This window comes from Thermobia domestica, chromosome 11, assembly GCF_964235325.1.
Source record: "Thermobia domestica chromosome 11, izTheDome1.hap1.1, whole genome shotgun sequence".
NCBI classification, from domain to species: Eukaryota; Metazoa; Arthropoda; class Insecta; order Zygentoma; family Lepismatidae; genus Thermobia; species Thermobia domestica.
Window position 1 is genome coordinate 231,301,661 of NC_137464.1, and position 14,014 is coordinate 231,315,674.

Consider the following 14,014-nt stretch of genomic DNA (forward strand, 5'->3'; position numbering starts at 1 on the left):
GAACTTATTTGTTTTCTTTTGTATTATTTACAATAATACTCCTTGTTAAAAAAGGAAAGTCGAATAGAAATTCGCTTCGATACGAAGCTTATTAAGATGCTGTAGTTTCAGGTATAGACCCTCCGCTTCGAAGATGACGTTCTATCTTCGCATTTTGCTCTCACTTATCTTCCACTCGGTATACGGTCTGACACTACACACCCCCTTTTCCTCAGTTTCTTTTGGTGCTGAATCCAGTGATAGCAATCATTTTCAACAATTGAACTCAACAAATCAGAATGGTCCCTCGTGAGAGTTGAAAGAAATGTAAACGTATTCTATAGGGAAGGCTGTGCATTGACTCAAGGACGGTAGGATTGCAGTTGTAATTTTTTATCGCAAATTTTTGCATAAAAACTCCGGTTATTAATTATGTGCAAATTCTCATTGTTTATCATTAATTAACCCGAAACACACCTTTGCAGTAATTTTACAACAACAGTGTTGGCAGGGGCCGTGTTTCTGTCCAAAAACACCCATTTTACGGACTTGCATTAAATAGCTTTTTTACATGGCAACACTGCATCAACTTTGTCACATTTTCGCACCAATGAATAAATGTTGATGTCTACTGCACATATACACAGGGATTCACCCGCAGGATATCAATTTTCTGCAACTGAATATTGATTTTCTTCATTTTGTTTATTATTTTACAGTTTCGGTACTTTCTTTCGTTGCTACACAAAATCGTTATAAATTCCAACATTGATCATGATCTCGAAAATATCTACATAGAACACGCTTATATTTGTTTCTAGTTTCAGATCTTTATCTTTCTTTGTTCACAGGATATACACAATCAAACTTTGGGTTGCATAACTTTACGGACACTAAAGAAAACAGAAGTGAGGTGAGTCGAGAAATTTCCCATGTTAATCAATGTGCTTAATAATCTCGATAATGTAGGTTTCAACATCGTTCAGAAAATGTCTTACAGTTAGAAACGAAGAAAGATCGTTATACCCATACAGGAATACAAAATAATTTGATCTGGACCAAGTTTGATCTTCGTATCATCTTTGATTCGAAACACATTATCTGACCACATCTCCTTAATACTTAAGAATTCACTGCGCATGTTGGGGGTTCTTTATTGATTTACTGAACTACGCACTGTTTTATCATTAGCAACTTTTTATAAAACTGTAATAGCGCCCAAGATCGAACACTACTCTTCCATATAGGTCATGGCAACACCTACACATCTCTCTAGGCTTGATTCTATTCTTAATTTCTTTATTACAATAGTACGCTTTCATGTGTCCCTCACTTTGAATATTACCTAAGGAGATATTGCGATAATATCCAGACTCCGGGAGTACGAATTTCTTCATAAAATGGTTAATGGGAACTTAAAATCGGAAACATTACTTCAGGAACTATCGTTGTGTCCCTTCCCGCACAACCCGGAATACCCACCTATTCCATCTTGCTCGCCCTAGATTGGAAATTATAAAGAGGTCTCAAATTTACGGAATACCTAACTGTATAATCATTTAACAACTCATGTGGACATTTTTTGAGTGACCTGGTGTTTGGAAGAGCAATAAAATGAGTTCTGGCATACTATTACTTTTGTACTATTTGTTGACACTTTTTGTTGTTGTTTTGTTTTCTTCCTGTTTATTAATATTTACTTTTGTGAAATGGCAGTTATGCTCTATCTGTTCAATAGATAAATTGTTCAATAAATAAATAAATAAAGATGAATTCAAATGGAGAACTTTCGTGCACGCGGCAGTATTATCAGAGCCCGATCCTAATCTAACATCAATATGATGTATCAGCAGGTTTGACTCAGATGTACAGCTGTATTTTGATTATTTGAGAATTAGAGTACTTATTAAAAGTCTGCATTCAATAAAAGTATTTTATATACAGGGTGGCCCAAAAGTAGGTATACACCTCTGTATTGATCAAGTATAACATTCTAGCTTATAGGTTTATTTGCTTCGGCTGTTCCAATGTTAAGATATAAGTAAAAGGATATTAAGAACAAATAATAAAGAAACTAAGTCTATCTGATGGATAATAATAAGATATTATATAAAAAGCAATAAGTTGATCAGTATGGGACAGTATACCTACTTTCAGGCTACCCTGTATATCTTACTCCTCTTATTTTCAAACGTAAAAGAAGCTTAAAGAAGCAGTTTGCTCCACTTTGGAAAAAGTTTTTCTTAAATTACTTGGTAATGTTTGAATCAAACTTGAAGATTGAGACTAATAACTTTCTTAGTTTCTCATCCTGTTGGTTAAAAGTAACCACTGTTATCTTGATTTCTCGTGAGAGATCTGATTTCTGTTATATCCAAAGAATGATATTTGACAAATCTGAATTGAAATTGGTCAGACTGAAGTAGTTTTGCTTTACACATTGGAAAGAAATTTCAGGAGGCAAATCACAACTATGATACCGTACTGTACAAGTGAACTCTGATAGTTACAAACAAGTTTGCACGTGATTCATACTATACGTATATCGGTTTGATTGTAAAAATATTTACATGGTCGTGGTTTATATCTGCGGCGAGATGGCGAATTCTTGAGTTCTGTGTGGTTACACTTGTTCATAGTTGAAAATTAAAAAAGAAAAAATAGCCAACTGAAATTCTACTGTACTTTCAACTAATTTACTGTACTTCCGTTTTACTTTTTTAAAAAAATCCATAGCTTATCATCATTTAAAATAGTTCTTCTACACAAGTCTGTCATTTCCAAAATTGCACTCTTCCATCTCAGCAGATATTCCCTTGAGATATCTATTTTTTCAAAACAAAGCAAAGCAAAATAAACAAGTTTTTTTTAACATTGCCATTGTAAGCAACATGCTGGTAGTTTCTCACAGTAAGTAGTGTTTCTTCACAGAGCACTATCAAGTACTGAGTAATGAGTTTCTAAATACAAGCAATACTGAACCAAATAAAATCGATAACGTTGGAATAACTCGGTTGTCGAAATTACAGCTTGCTTTTTCTTCCCATCCTTTTAAGAAGTCAACCAACTTCCTGTTTTGGCAGTTGTTTCTGCCCTTTTTAATGAAACATTTCGCCGCATCCAAGATGTCACTGAAATGAAAAATTAAATACATTAAGAAATATTTTTTTATTATTTTTAATTCAGTTGCTTATCCTATCCTATTTATAATACAAAAGCATGCCTATGTGTGTAATACTAATTTTTAGTAGTACACAGTCAAGATAATAGATGACACTACATGTGTGTCAAGATAATAGATGACGGTCTGGTGCCAATAGATGCCGCTAGTATGCAGGGAATTTGCAGATCTAAAATAATTATGATGATTTAATTGCTCCTTAAAATTGTATTGTTTTAATTGAATTATTTCAAAGCAGGACAAGAGTCGTAAACACATATAGATTTGTCCATTAACTTTGTGTATATTTCTACAGTAACATATCATGACGATTTAATTGGGATAGGTGATCATTCTTATAATCATTCCGTCTGGCACTCACATAACAGACCCACAAGTTTCTAGTGTGAAATATAATTTCGCTAAAACCGACTGGAACAAATATCGTCTCTACAGCTTCAATCTGGTAACACTACTATCGCATTCTTAGATGACATAGACAGCGTCTCTACATCTTTAAGTAACATCACCATCCATGCAACCGAATATGCGATTCCAAAAAGGAGTTTCCACTCTATCCGGCCTTGTTTGCCTCCCCACGCCATTACACTTCTCCACCGATCTCACATCTATCTATAGGAATGCAGGAGGACGCACGACCATCACTTCCTATAGATTTATCGTCAATTCCAGCACATGGTCAAACCTAACATCATTGCACTGAAACGGTTGGATTGGAGAACGTCTTTCAATTAATGACGCAAAGAAACAAACTCTACAAAATTCTGGATTTAATCCAAAAGCCTAACTCGTCAGAAGTGAGCTTCACACTATTCAATTCACGTTGACGGCACTGTACCTACCACCAATACAGAGAAAGCAACAACTTTCGCTAGTCATTTCGAGGGTATCTTCCTCTCATTCTGTTCCGCTATTTACTCATCCAACTCTTCGGCACATTAACAGAATTGGTAATCCTGAACGACTATTATTCACACCATCCATAGATTCATCTTGATCTGACTTAACCTATTACTACACCAATTACCTACACTAATATCGTAGACACAATAGCCGAAATACAGCTCCTGGGGCCGATGCAATCTGTTATAACCAACTTTGTCGGGCACCGACAGCTTTTCATGTTATCCTGGCTGTATTATATACGTCTATACTCATATCCATCTTTATTCCTACTTTCTGGAAGTTTGCCAAAATCGTCGTTTTCTTAAAACCAAACAAAGATCCTACTAACATTAGCTCCTATTGGCCAATCAGTCTTACCAATGTATTCTGTAAAACATTGGAACGAATTCTAGTAAAGTGCCTCCATTCTTAACTCCTTGCTCACTCTTATCTACCTGCAACACAGGCAAACTCGTCCATCATTTAGTACTACTCACCAATTGTTAAAACTATGAAGCTATCTTGTTAACCATTTCAATAAACGGCTGCCACCTGTTCTTATTTCGTTCGATATTGTGAGTTTACTTGACACAGTCTGGCACCGAGGATTTATCTTCAAATTACTCCGCATCTTTCATTATCTTATGTTCAATTTATAGCCAATTTTCTTCATAACCGCTCCACTTTCATACAAATAAATCAGACACAATCCCATCACTTCATCCTATAGGCCGGAGTTCCTCAAGGTCCTGTTTTGTCACACTACTATACAATTTATATGTTGCTGATATGCCAAGATCAGAACCACGAATTTATGTACTTCAGTTTGTTGACGATACAGCATATCTCGCTTTATTCTTGAGTGGATCGAATAAACCCAACATTACAACCAGCAACTGATAATCTCGTCAGTTGGTGTATCAAATGGAAATTTAAATTAAACCCATCTAAAACACAAATGAGGTTATTTGGATTTAAAAGAAACAAGTACTGGTTAACATGAAAACCAGAACGTTTACATCTTACACTGCTACGTTCTCTTCTCCATTACAAAATAATGTGAAGTACTGTACCTTAGTGTCACTTTCGACAAACATCTCTCTTGGAACTGTTTATGATTAGAAAAAGTAACGAATTAGGGCTGACTTACAGCTTAGGTGGAAGAACTGTTTAGTTACGAAGTAAATACAAATTCATAAGGTTGAAGGCATCAAGGTTCAAGGTTGTCACTAAATCAATCTGAGGTAAGTGACGAGGGAAAGCTCCTATCAAAATGTACAGAATGAGATACTCAATGTAACGTATGTGTCTTCTATATATATACAGTAAAATGTTCTAAGCATATTATTTTTCTCTATCACTTAATATTCTCCTCAATAGACACCACCTTAATGTAGGCAGTTCCCTTCAGTTTGGTAGAGAGGATCGTGTGCTAAACCAGAGTTAAGGGCGTCATACACGCAGACACATGCATGAAGAAAGCTTCCAGCATGCATGAAAAATGATAAAACTATAGTCAAGTGGCTTCATTCACGCATGTTGAAAGTTTCAAAATCTTCTGTAAACATGCATGATGGCTTTACTGTTCTTCATGCATGTTTACCGTGTATGTGCTCGTTCATGCAAGTTGGTTGTTTTATATTTATGTCCACCAATCACGACAGCAGAAGAAAGCACGTGACTCTCCTCCGATTCATTTTTCTAGTAAGTTGTACAGCAAGTTGGTACGTGTGTGATCAAAAAATTCTTCCAATATGCGTAATGAAACAAATCTTTCATGCATGTTGGTCATGCAAACGTGTGCGTCTATGGCTCCCATTAAGGTGGCGGTGATTTACTACCAAAATGGCCATTCATGTCGAATTTGCTAAAACGTAGTACTCGTACGAAGAACATTTTGAAAGAAGAGAGAAGCAGTTCTTCTAAAGTCAAGTTAGCAGAAATTAAAATGATTGGTACATTTTAAAGCTAATTCCAAGCATAGTCAATGGCATTAACGGTTAGCACCCTGCGAATAAAACTACTGTATAGATTAGGGGCTGGGTGTGGGATAGACAGTCCTGTCCCGTGAAAACAGTTTTGTAACAGGTAACAAAACGTGATCCATTGGTTACTCTGTTGTATAATATTCTTAAGGATAAAGTAGTATCCCGGCTGGATCTCTGGAGTGGGAATACAATGAATGATCTAAAGAATAAGCTGCAGAAAGAAGATAGTTTAAGAAAGTATGCCGTGAGAACCATGCATAGTCTATTCCAGTTATATTATATATATATATATATATATATATATATATATATATATATATATATATATATATATATATATGCAACTGATTTATTTTAATGTAATTATTTTACATGATTATTCATGCACTGCATACCAAAAAGTATGACCCAAATAGGAATCGAACTAACGACCTTACGATTAGTAGTCTCGTGATTCATTAGTTAGCTAACATACGTATTCCTGCCGACCTCATTCTAAACAAATAATCTGTTGCTATTTCTCCTTTATTTTTTTTTATTCTACTATGGATGCGAGAACTTACTGTCTTTCTTTTCATTGGAAATGTTATTTTCACGTATGGAAATGTAGATGACAAAACCAGCATGTCCTCACATGTTTATTTATAGTTTTGAAATAGTATATAATTATGTGTTTTAAAGAATGTTACTTTTTTTTCTAACGATCCAACATATCTTATTACATAAAATAAGAAAACATATATCCGCATATTTTTTCCTGATTGCGAAGGTTGTCTTGGGGCCTTGAACCTGGCATCTTTGATTTACTGTTTGAAAGATACATGAAGATGGACGTGTAGAATTTTCAGACCAAAATACCCATAAATCAATGCGGTCGTCCTTTTTGGAATAGGGTATACGAAGTGGGATACTGAGGAAGGTAGAATATTTAATGTAATATACATTAACGATTCAAGAAGTTAGGTTGATCGGGACTAATAACTTGTCGATAACGTTTACCTACGGGATTCTTTGTTAAGATAAGTATCGAGGAACTTTGTCGTTCAAGTGACATTTAAAAAAAAAAAAAAGCATGATGTTGCCTTCTTGGGAATATATATATATCACGAATTCTGAAAGCGAGTCAACTTGACCTAATCAAGGAAAGCCAGTAAAGAAAAGCAGCACGGAATTCTTTCGCCGCTGCTAGATCTGGCTTATTATATACTTTCTGATTAACACTAATCCAGATTAATTATTCTATTTACCACTGATGATTGGTTGGTTGGTGGGTTAATTAGCTGAATTGGAGTTTAGAGACTCGTTCAACATCGAGGCTATAGAAGACGAAGCTATAGTTAGATTCGAACATGAGCTTTCACCGAAAATCAGACCCGGGCCTCCGCCATCGAAGGTTCGTACGCTAACCATACAGTCACATGGGAGTATACTGCTGACTATGATCCAAATATTTGTCCCATCTGGAACACGGAATACTAGAAAAACCTTCATTGATCTAACAATCGTTATACATTTGACAAAGTTGACCAAATTTTGAAAATGAGAAACCTTTATGAAACAAGTTATCGAATTTTCAATATTGTGAAGATATGTATTTGGACACATAATGAAGCATTTTATTTCGGACTTTGGGACATTTTATTTTAAAATTCAATGTATTTGGTCTAGGAATTAATTCGTGCGGGTGGACAAGAGATGGCGCAACGAACGGAGCGTCCCACAGTTCCGTGTATCCACACATGTGTTGCAAACCCCTGTCATCGCGTATCGTTCGTAGTATAGGGCAATGGATTAAAGCGTCAACAACACCAGTTTGTAGTTAAGTGAACATGGCTCAATTTGTGCCTGATAAAGTGTTTTTGGGGGTGTCCTGCTGCATTACTTTAACATGCAGAAAAGTGCGACTGAAAGTCATCGTATTTTGGTGGAAGTGTATGGTGACCATGCTCTAGCTGAGCGAACGTGTCAGAAGTGGTTTGCACGGTTTAGAAGTGGTGATTTCGGCTTGGCAGACCAAGAGCGAGCTGGACAGCCAAAAAAATTTCAAGACGAAGAATTGACAGCATTGCTCGAGCAGGATTCGTGTCAAACGCAGGAACAACTTGCAGCAGCATTAGGCGTTGATCAAACAACAGTCTCCAAACGCTTGAAAGCCATGGGAATGATTCAAAAGATGTCACATTGGGTTCCACATGAATTGAAAGACAGAGACGTTGAAAGACGAAAAACCATTTGCGAATTGCTGCTTCAACGACAGAGCAGAAAGGGTTTCTGCATCGAATTATTACGGGTGATGAGAAGTGGATCCATTACGAGAACCCTAAACGAAAAAAGGCCTGGGTGAAACCAGGTGAACCAGGTCCATCACAACCAAAACGAGATATTCACTGTGCAAAGGTTATGCTGTGCATATGGTGGGATATGAAAGGTGTGGTGTACTATGAGCTGCTGCAACCGGGTGAAACTATGAATGGAGAACGTTATCGACGACAATTAATGCGTTTGAAGCAAGCTTTTTCCAGAACACGACCAGAATGGGAGAACAGACATGATAAACTTATTGTTCAACATGATAACGCTCGCCCACATGTCGCAAAACCGGTCAAAACCTATTTAGAAAATGTCGGATGGGAAGTTTTACCCCACCCGCCGTATTCACCAGACGTTGCTCCTTCGGACTACTACTTGTTCGATTGCATGAACAACGATTTGATTGGACAGCGGTTTACTTCTTCAGAAGATATCGAAACATGGGTCTCTGACTGGATCGCTTCCAAGGATGCGGACTTCTTTCGCCACGGAATCCGTACATTGCCTGACAGATGGGCGAAAGTGGTGGCTAGCGATGGACAATATTTTTCTTAAGGTATTTATGTATTTTGTGTTTGTACTACAGCTTCAATGTGTGCGTACCAACCGCACGAATTAATTCCTAGACCAAATATTAAAAAGCATAATCGTTTATTTCAAGTTGAATCACTTTTTTTTCTAAGTTCATTTGCTTTTCTTACAAGGAAGTTTTCTTGCTGTTTGTTAATTCCTTCAACACATGTAATTTCTTAATCAATAAAAACGACAGTTTGTTTCCCTGTCAGCATTCCTATCATCACCTCACCTTTGGTTAATCTATGAGCACGCACTTTTCGTCGAGACTGAAGAAATAGTCAACGACCCAGGATATTAACCCAGAAGGAACATCGAACAAAACCATTGAGAGACTTTTGGGAAGAGGTAGTCCGGATCGTATGAGAGACGAGTCAACATGTAGGAGCGCCAGCTACAATTCCGAGTTACGAGAAGTTTACCTTGCTCTAGCCTAGAGAGCACCTTGTCTTAGCTGACGTTATAGCTATCAACCACCATGGACATTTCGTTAAAGAGCGATTTCGATATTGATCAAATTTACTGTTTTCGCAACGCTCGTTTTCCTGCCCGGATTTCGCAGACCCTTAACACACGACTACCTGAACGCCCAGTAAACTAGAAAGAAGGATGGACGGACATCAATCCACTGGAAGAATCGTCGAGGACGAAACGTCGAGATCTGCAAGTAAGTGCGAGTAGATTAACTAGTCCTAAAAGTTACTCCCTTCTCACCCCTTTCAACCCCTTTGACATCAAAATCTGTTTCTTTTGTATATACCCGATTTTATTTGTACGCAACCCAGGTCAGATCCTGTACTTTATGCTCTACCAAATTCAATGTTTACAAAATCCTGGGCGCAACTTGTCAGTTCTGACACCCCCAATTACACCATTAATTAGCGCGTTATCTGAGCTTTCAGACTGACAAGGGGCGACTGAACAATATGACAACTTTGAATCATTAGGTTTCCTAATCTGCAACATTTACTAATCAAAAGAGTAGGAAATTAATTTATGTTGAAACAACAATTATCAGACAGAGTAAAAATAAAATAACATATTTTCAACAGTTGGTTGCATATGTTTCTCGGATTGGATTACCCGCAGGAGCTCTTGCAGTTTGGAATCCTACGTTAAATTGTAATACAATGCTTCGTATAGTCTAGGTGTTGAAAGGAACGCTGAACTCCAATCACCAACCAACTAACGTATCTTGAATAATTTGAAAACACGAAACGTAGGATAATCATCGCAATTTGGACCTGGAGGTCATATTACTTGTCGAACTGCACCAATATTGTAATTGATAATGAAATTAGAAAGAGGATACAGTAATATACATACTAGGTCTGACCGGAAAGTAATGAGACTATCCCCTAAAATTTGAAGATTTACAAATATTTAGGCTACTTAAAATTTCTCGAAATACCATTCTTCAATATCAATGTGCCAGCAGTTCTCGAAATAACATCCTTACCAGCGGATCTACCACGTGTTATGTCTCGTCTGGAAGACATGAACGGTGATATATTTTTAAATACTAGTCATAGCAGCATACATGCTTTCAACAGTCCAAAATTATTTTTTTTCGAACTGGATTTCAGAAGGGGAAAAAACTCATGGTAAAGCATGCAGGTGTTTTTGATCTCCAGGAGGACGCGTGTGACTTTGTCCTTAAGACGTTTAAGTACTTTTACGTAAAATGCAACTGATCATGTGTCCAGGTGGTACGAACTCTTCATGAACAATACCTTTAGTGTCAAAAGAGACAACAAGTATCGATTTTATCTTCGGTTTTCTTATTGGAGCCTGTGAGATGTAGGTAAGCATTTTGTGTTTAGTTCATACTCGATGTTCTCCTCCTCCTCTAAACGTTTTGCGTCACCAATGCATTTATACTTACGATAAAAACATTTTTTACGTTGGCATTATGTATCATAGCAAGTGTCTCGGTTGTGAAATTATCAAGATAACCACAAATCTTCATTGTTTAACGTCGATACTGCTTTAAATTTCGATCATTACGGTACGCAACGTTCAAACAGCTGTCCACTTCGTAATCGACCTGCACGTCTGCACAAGCTGACAGCTACATGACGAGAAATTGGACATTCACTTGACATTTACCACCAACTGTCACACTCTGAAAATATGTCCCCGGCCCTTCTGATTGGCCGAAGAAAATAAGTGTCATTACTCTCTGAACAGATCTTCCATGAACTTTGAAACCTGTCAAATCTGACCATCCTTTATTCCATGTAGGATGTCCAAACTATTCCTTGGAAATGCACAAACAATTCAATTAGTCAATTTATGAAGTTAAATTAATAAAACATGTTTTATTTTAACTCTTGCTTTAGAAAACCTCTGGCCACCGCCATCTCCTTGAAAGGTTTTGTATCCTTATCTCTAAGTAAATCGAAAAGAAATTAAATTTCCTGAACTGTTTAGGTACACTCATGTCCAAAGTGATTGTCGCATATCTATAACTGTCTTCTTCTAAGAATATAATTTGATAATGATTTTGCAGGGTATTTTTTAATACGTATCTGTATAATCGGAAAATGTATATTTGTGGTAAATTTCATAGGAAAAGAATTATAAATACAAAAATTAGAATGAGTAAAACAAAATGTTGCTAAATGGACAAGAAAGTTTTATTTTCGTTTTATTGTTCTTATTTACTGCTCTTTTGACATGAAATTTTTCACATACATGTCTTTGCCGATTATACACATACGAACATTATAAGAAATAACGGGCGAATTCGTTATCAAATTGTATTCCTACAACAATATATTTAAAGACATGCGACAATAATTTTGGACATGAGTGTACCTAATTTCAAACCTCAGAACTACGCTATCGTATGTATATATATATATATATATATATATATATATATATATATATATATATATATATATATATATATATATATATATATATATATTTAAAAGAAAACAAGTGAGTGGTGAAGTTTGTCTGTTTCTTTTCCTTTTCTTTTTCCCCTTTTCAACACAGTGCAAACTAAATCCATACCTGCATGTACCATCCACCTTCTGTAGAGCTTCAATCATCATCTGAAGACAATGTTTCAACGATTGAGAAATAGAATCAACGCATATTTCTATAGTTGGATCGCTCATAATTTCTATAGAAATAAAATTATTTGTTTAAACAAAATGAACATTACTGCGTCACTATAGAAATAAAGTTACCATAATTGACACTTTTATTGTTAGTACGTGTTATTTTACCTATAGTATATATTATATATTATATATATATATATATATATATATATATATATATATATATATATATATATTGATTGATTGATTGATTGATTAATATATAACATATAACCATGGGCGGCGATTAGGGGGGCAAAGGGGGGCAGTTGCCTCCTCACTTTTTAAAAGTGACCCATTAATATATATCATTTGAAAATATAAAGTTCTTGTATATATATTACTGGTTCATAGAAAAAATGCTGCCATATAATATTTGCCGTTACGTGAGTACGTATTAGTTGTTTTCCCGTGAAGTTAAGAAAACTGCAGGAACTCTATTTTAATTGCCAGGAAAAATGGTCCAAAATTAACCAATTGGACCTTAATAATTCCAGCGTACTTTCATTTCTTCTTACAAGGGTTTGATATGTTAATCAGCCACTTTGAAAATAATTAATATAACATTTCGCAAAAAAAGTCTTTCCCAATTTATTCTTTAATTGCTCAAAAATTGACAGTTCTTAAAATGTTTTTTCGTCTTTCTAATAATAAGAAATATTGATTAAAAAGAGAATAATAAGAAACAACTTCTACCTTTTCCATTGTTTTGCAGTATACGAGTGAAGTAATGTGTTCAGGGGTGTACGAGTATATATAAAATTAAATTTAGTGAATTCAACATAATTCTAGGTTTTAGGATTATTTTGTGTAACTGAAGTGTGGAGCGATTCTAAATATTGTTGAGTTTTGATGTATTTCAAGAAAGTGAAAACTGCACCTAATGGCAATAAAGATGTTTCAGGAAGCTGCAAAATTAAATATTTTTTTGAAAATATCGTAGCATATGCTTGCAGTATTTACTGTGTTTCTAAGAGTAATAATAGGCATTTATTAGTGAGGAATTAAAAATATAAGTTGTTCATTAATCCCCAGTTTCAATATAACTTTGGAAAACAAGCCTCATTATTCATTACTATGATCAATATTATCCTTTCTAGTTATTTGTTATTGAATAATCTGATTACACAATTTTCCAGATGGAATTTTAAGATGTTCATAAGCAAGGAATCAAATCTCTCCTTACATCTTCGTAGTTTAAGAGTACAAAAGACTAGTACCTACTTGTGTTCCTATTGCCAATATACTTAATGAAAAATGAAATACGATATACGGTATTTTAACTGAAAAGATATTATCCTATTAGTTATACAACCTTTCGTTAAACAAAGTGTTAGCATCAACCAGGGAAACTAAGATTGATATAAAAATATTCAGATCATGTCTTGCCCCCTCACTTTTAACGTCCAACCGCCGCCACTGCATATAACATATAACATATAACACTAACTGATTGAAAATTGATTAACATATATATAATCAGTTTAAACGACCACAATGAACAGAAAGTAGGTAACATGAACCAGGGGTACCTACAAAGGGGGGCTATGACGCAAACTGGGTCATTGAAATATTTGGAGGGTTTAAAAACCTATATAAATATGTTTGAGGGGATGTAAAAATTAATCGAAAAGATTTTTTTTCATGGAAGAACACCTACGGATAGACAATTAAGAGGGGTGCGTCATGGACATGAGGGGGTGGGCATCCCTGCATGAACAATAGTAAGGAATTGATTTAATTCCTTCGATCGTGGTATGCTGCTCGTGACTTCTCTATAGCAATATTAGGATGGATAAATATACTGATAAATACGTTTCCGTAACTGAGATGGCAATCAACAAAGATTATTAAATAACCGTCGAAAATTGATTAACATAAGTATGAAACAGAACCTTAAACTGATTCATGGTTCCTTTACGTGAGTCTCAAAAAGGCATTTTTGCTTCTCAATTTTTAACAATTTTTAACGAGTTAGATAG

At 35.4% G+C, this 14,014-nt stretch overlaps 1 protein-coding gene across 1 annotated transcript in view; it reads right to left on the reverse strand.

Moving 5' to 3' along the window:
• Positions 1–210: 210 nt before the first annotated feature.
• The window catches only part of LOC145663767 (uncharacterized), a 61,900-nt gene continuing 48,096 nt past the window's right edge, over positions 211–14,014 (reverse strand). Inside the window, exons 5-6 of the mRNA XM_081729856.1 lie at positions 11,941–12,052; positions 211–3,110 (exon numbers count right to left, since the gene is read on the reverse strand). Of these exons, the coding sequence (XP_081585982.1) occupies positions 2,918–3,110; positions 11,941–12,052 (305 nt within the window). The 3' untranslated portion in view covers positions 211–2,917. The remainder of the gene's footprint in view (positions 3,111–11,940; positions 12,053–14,014) is intronic.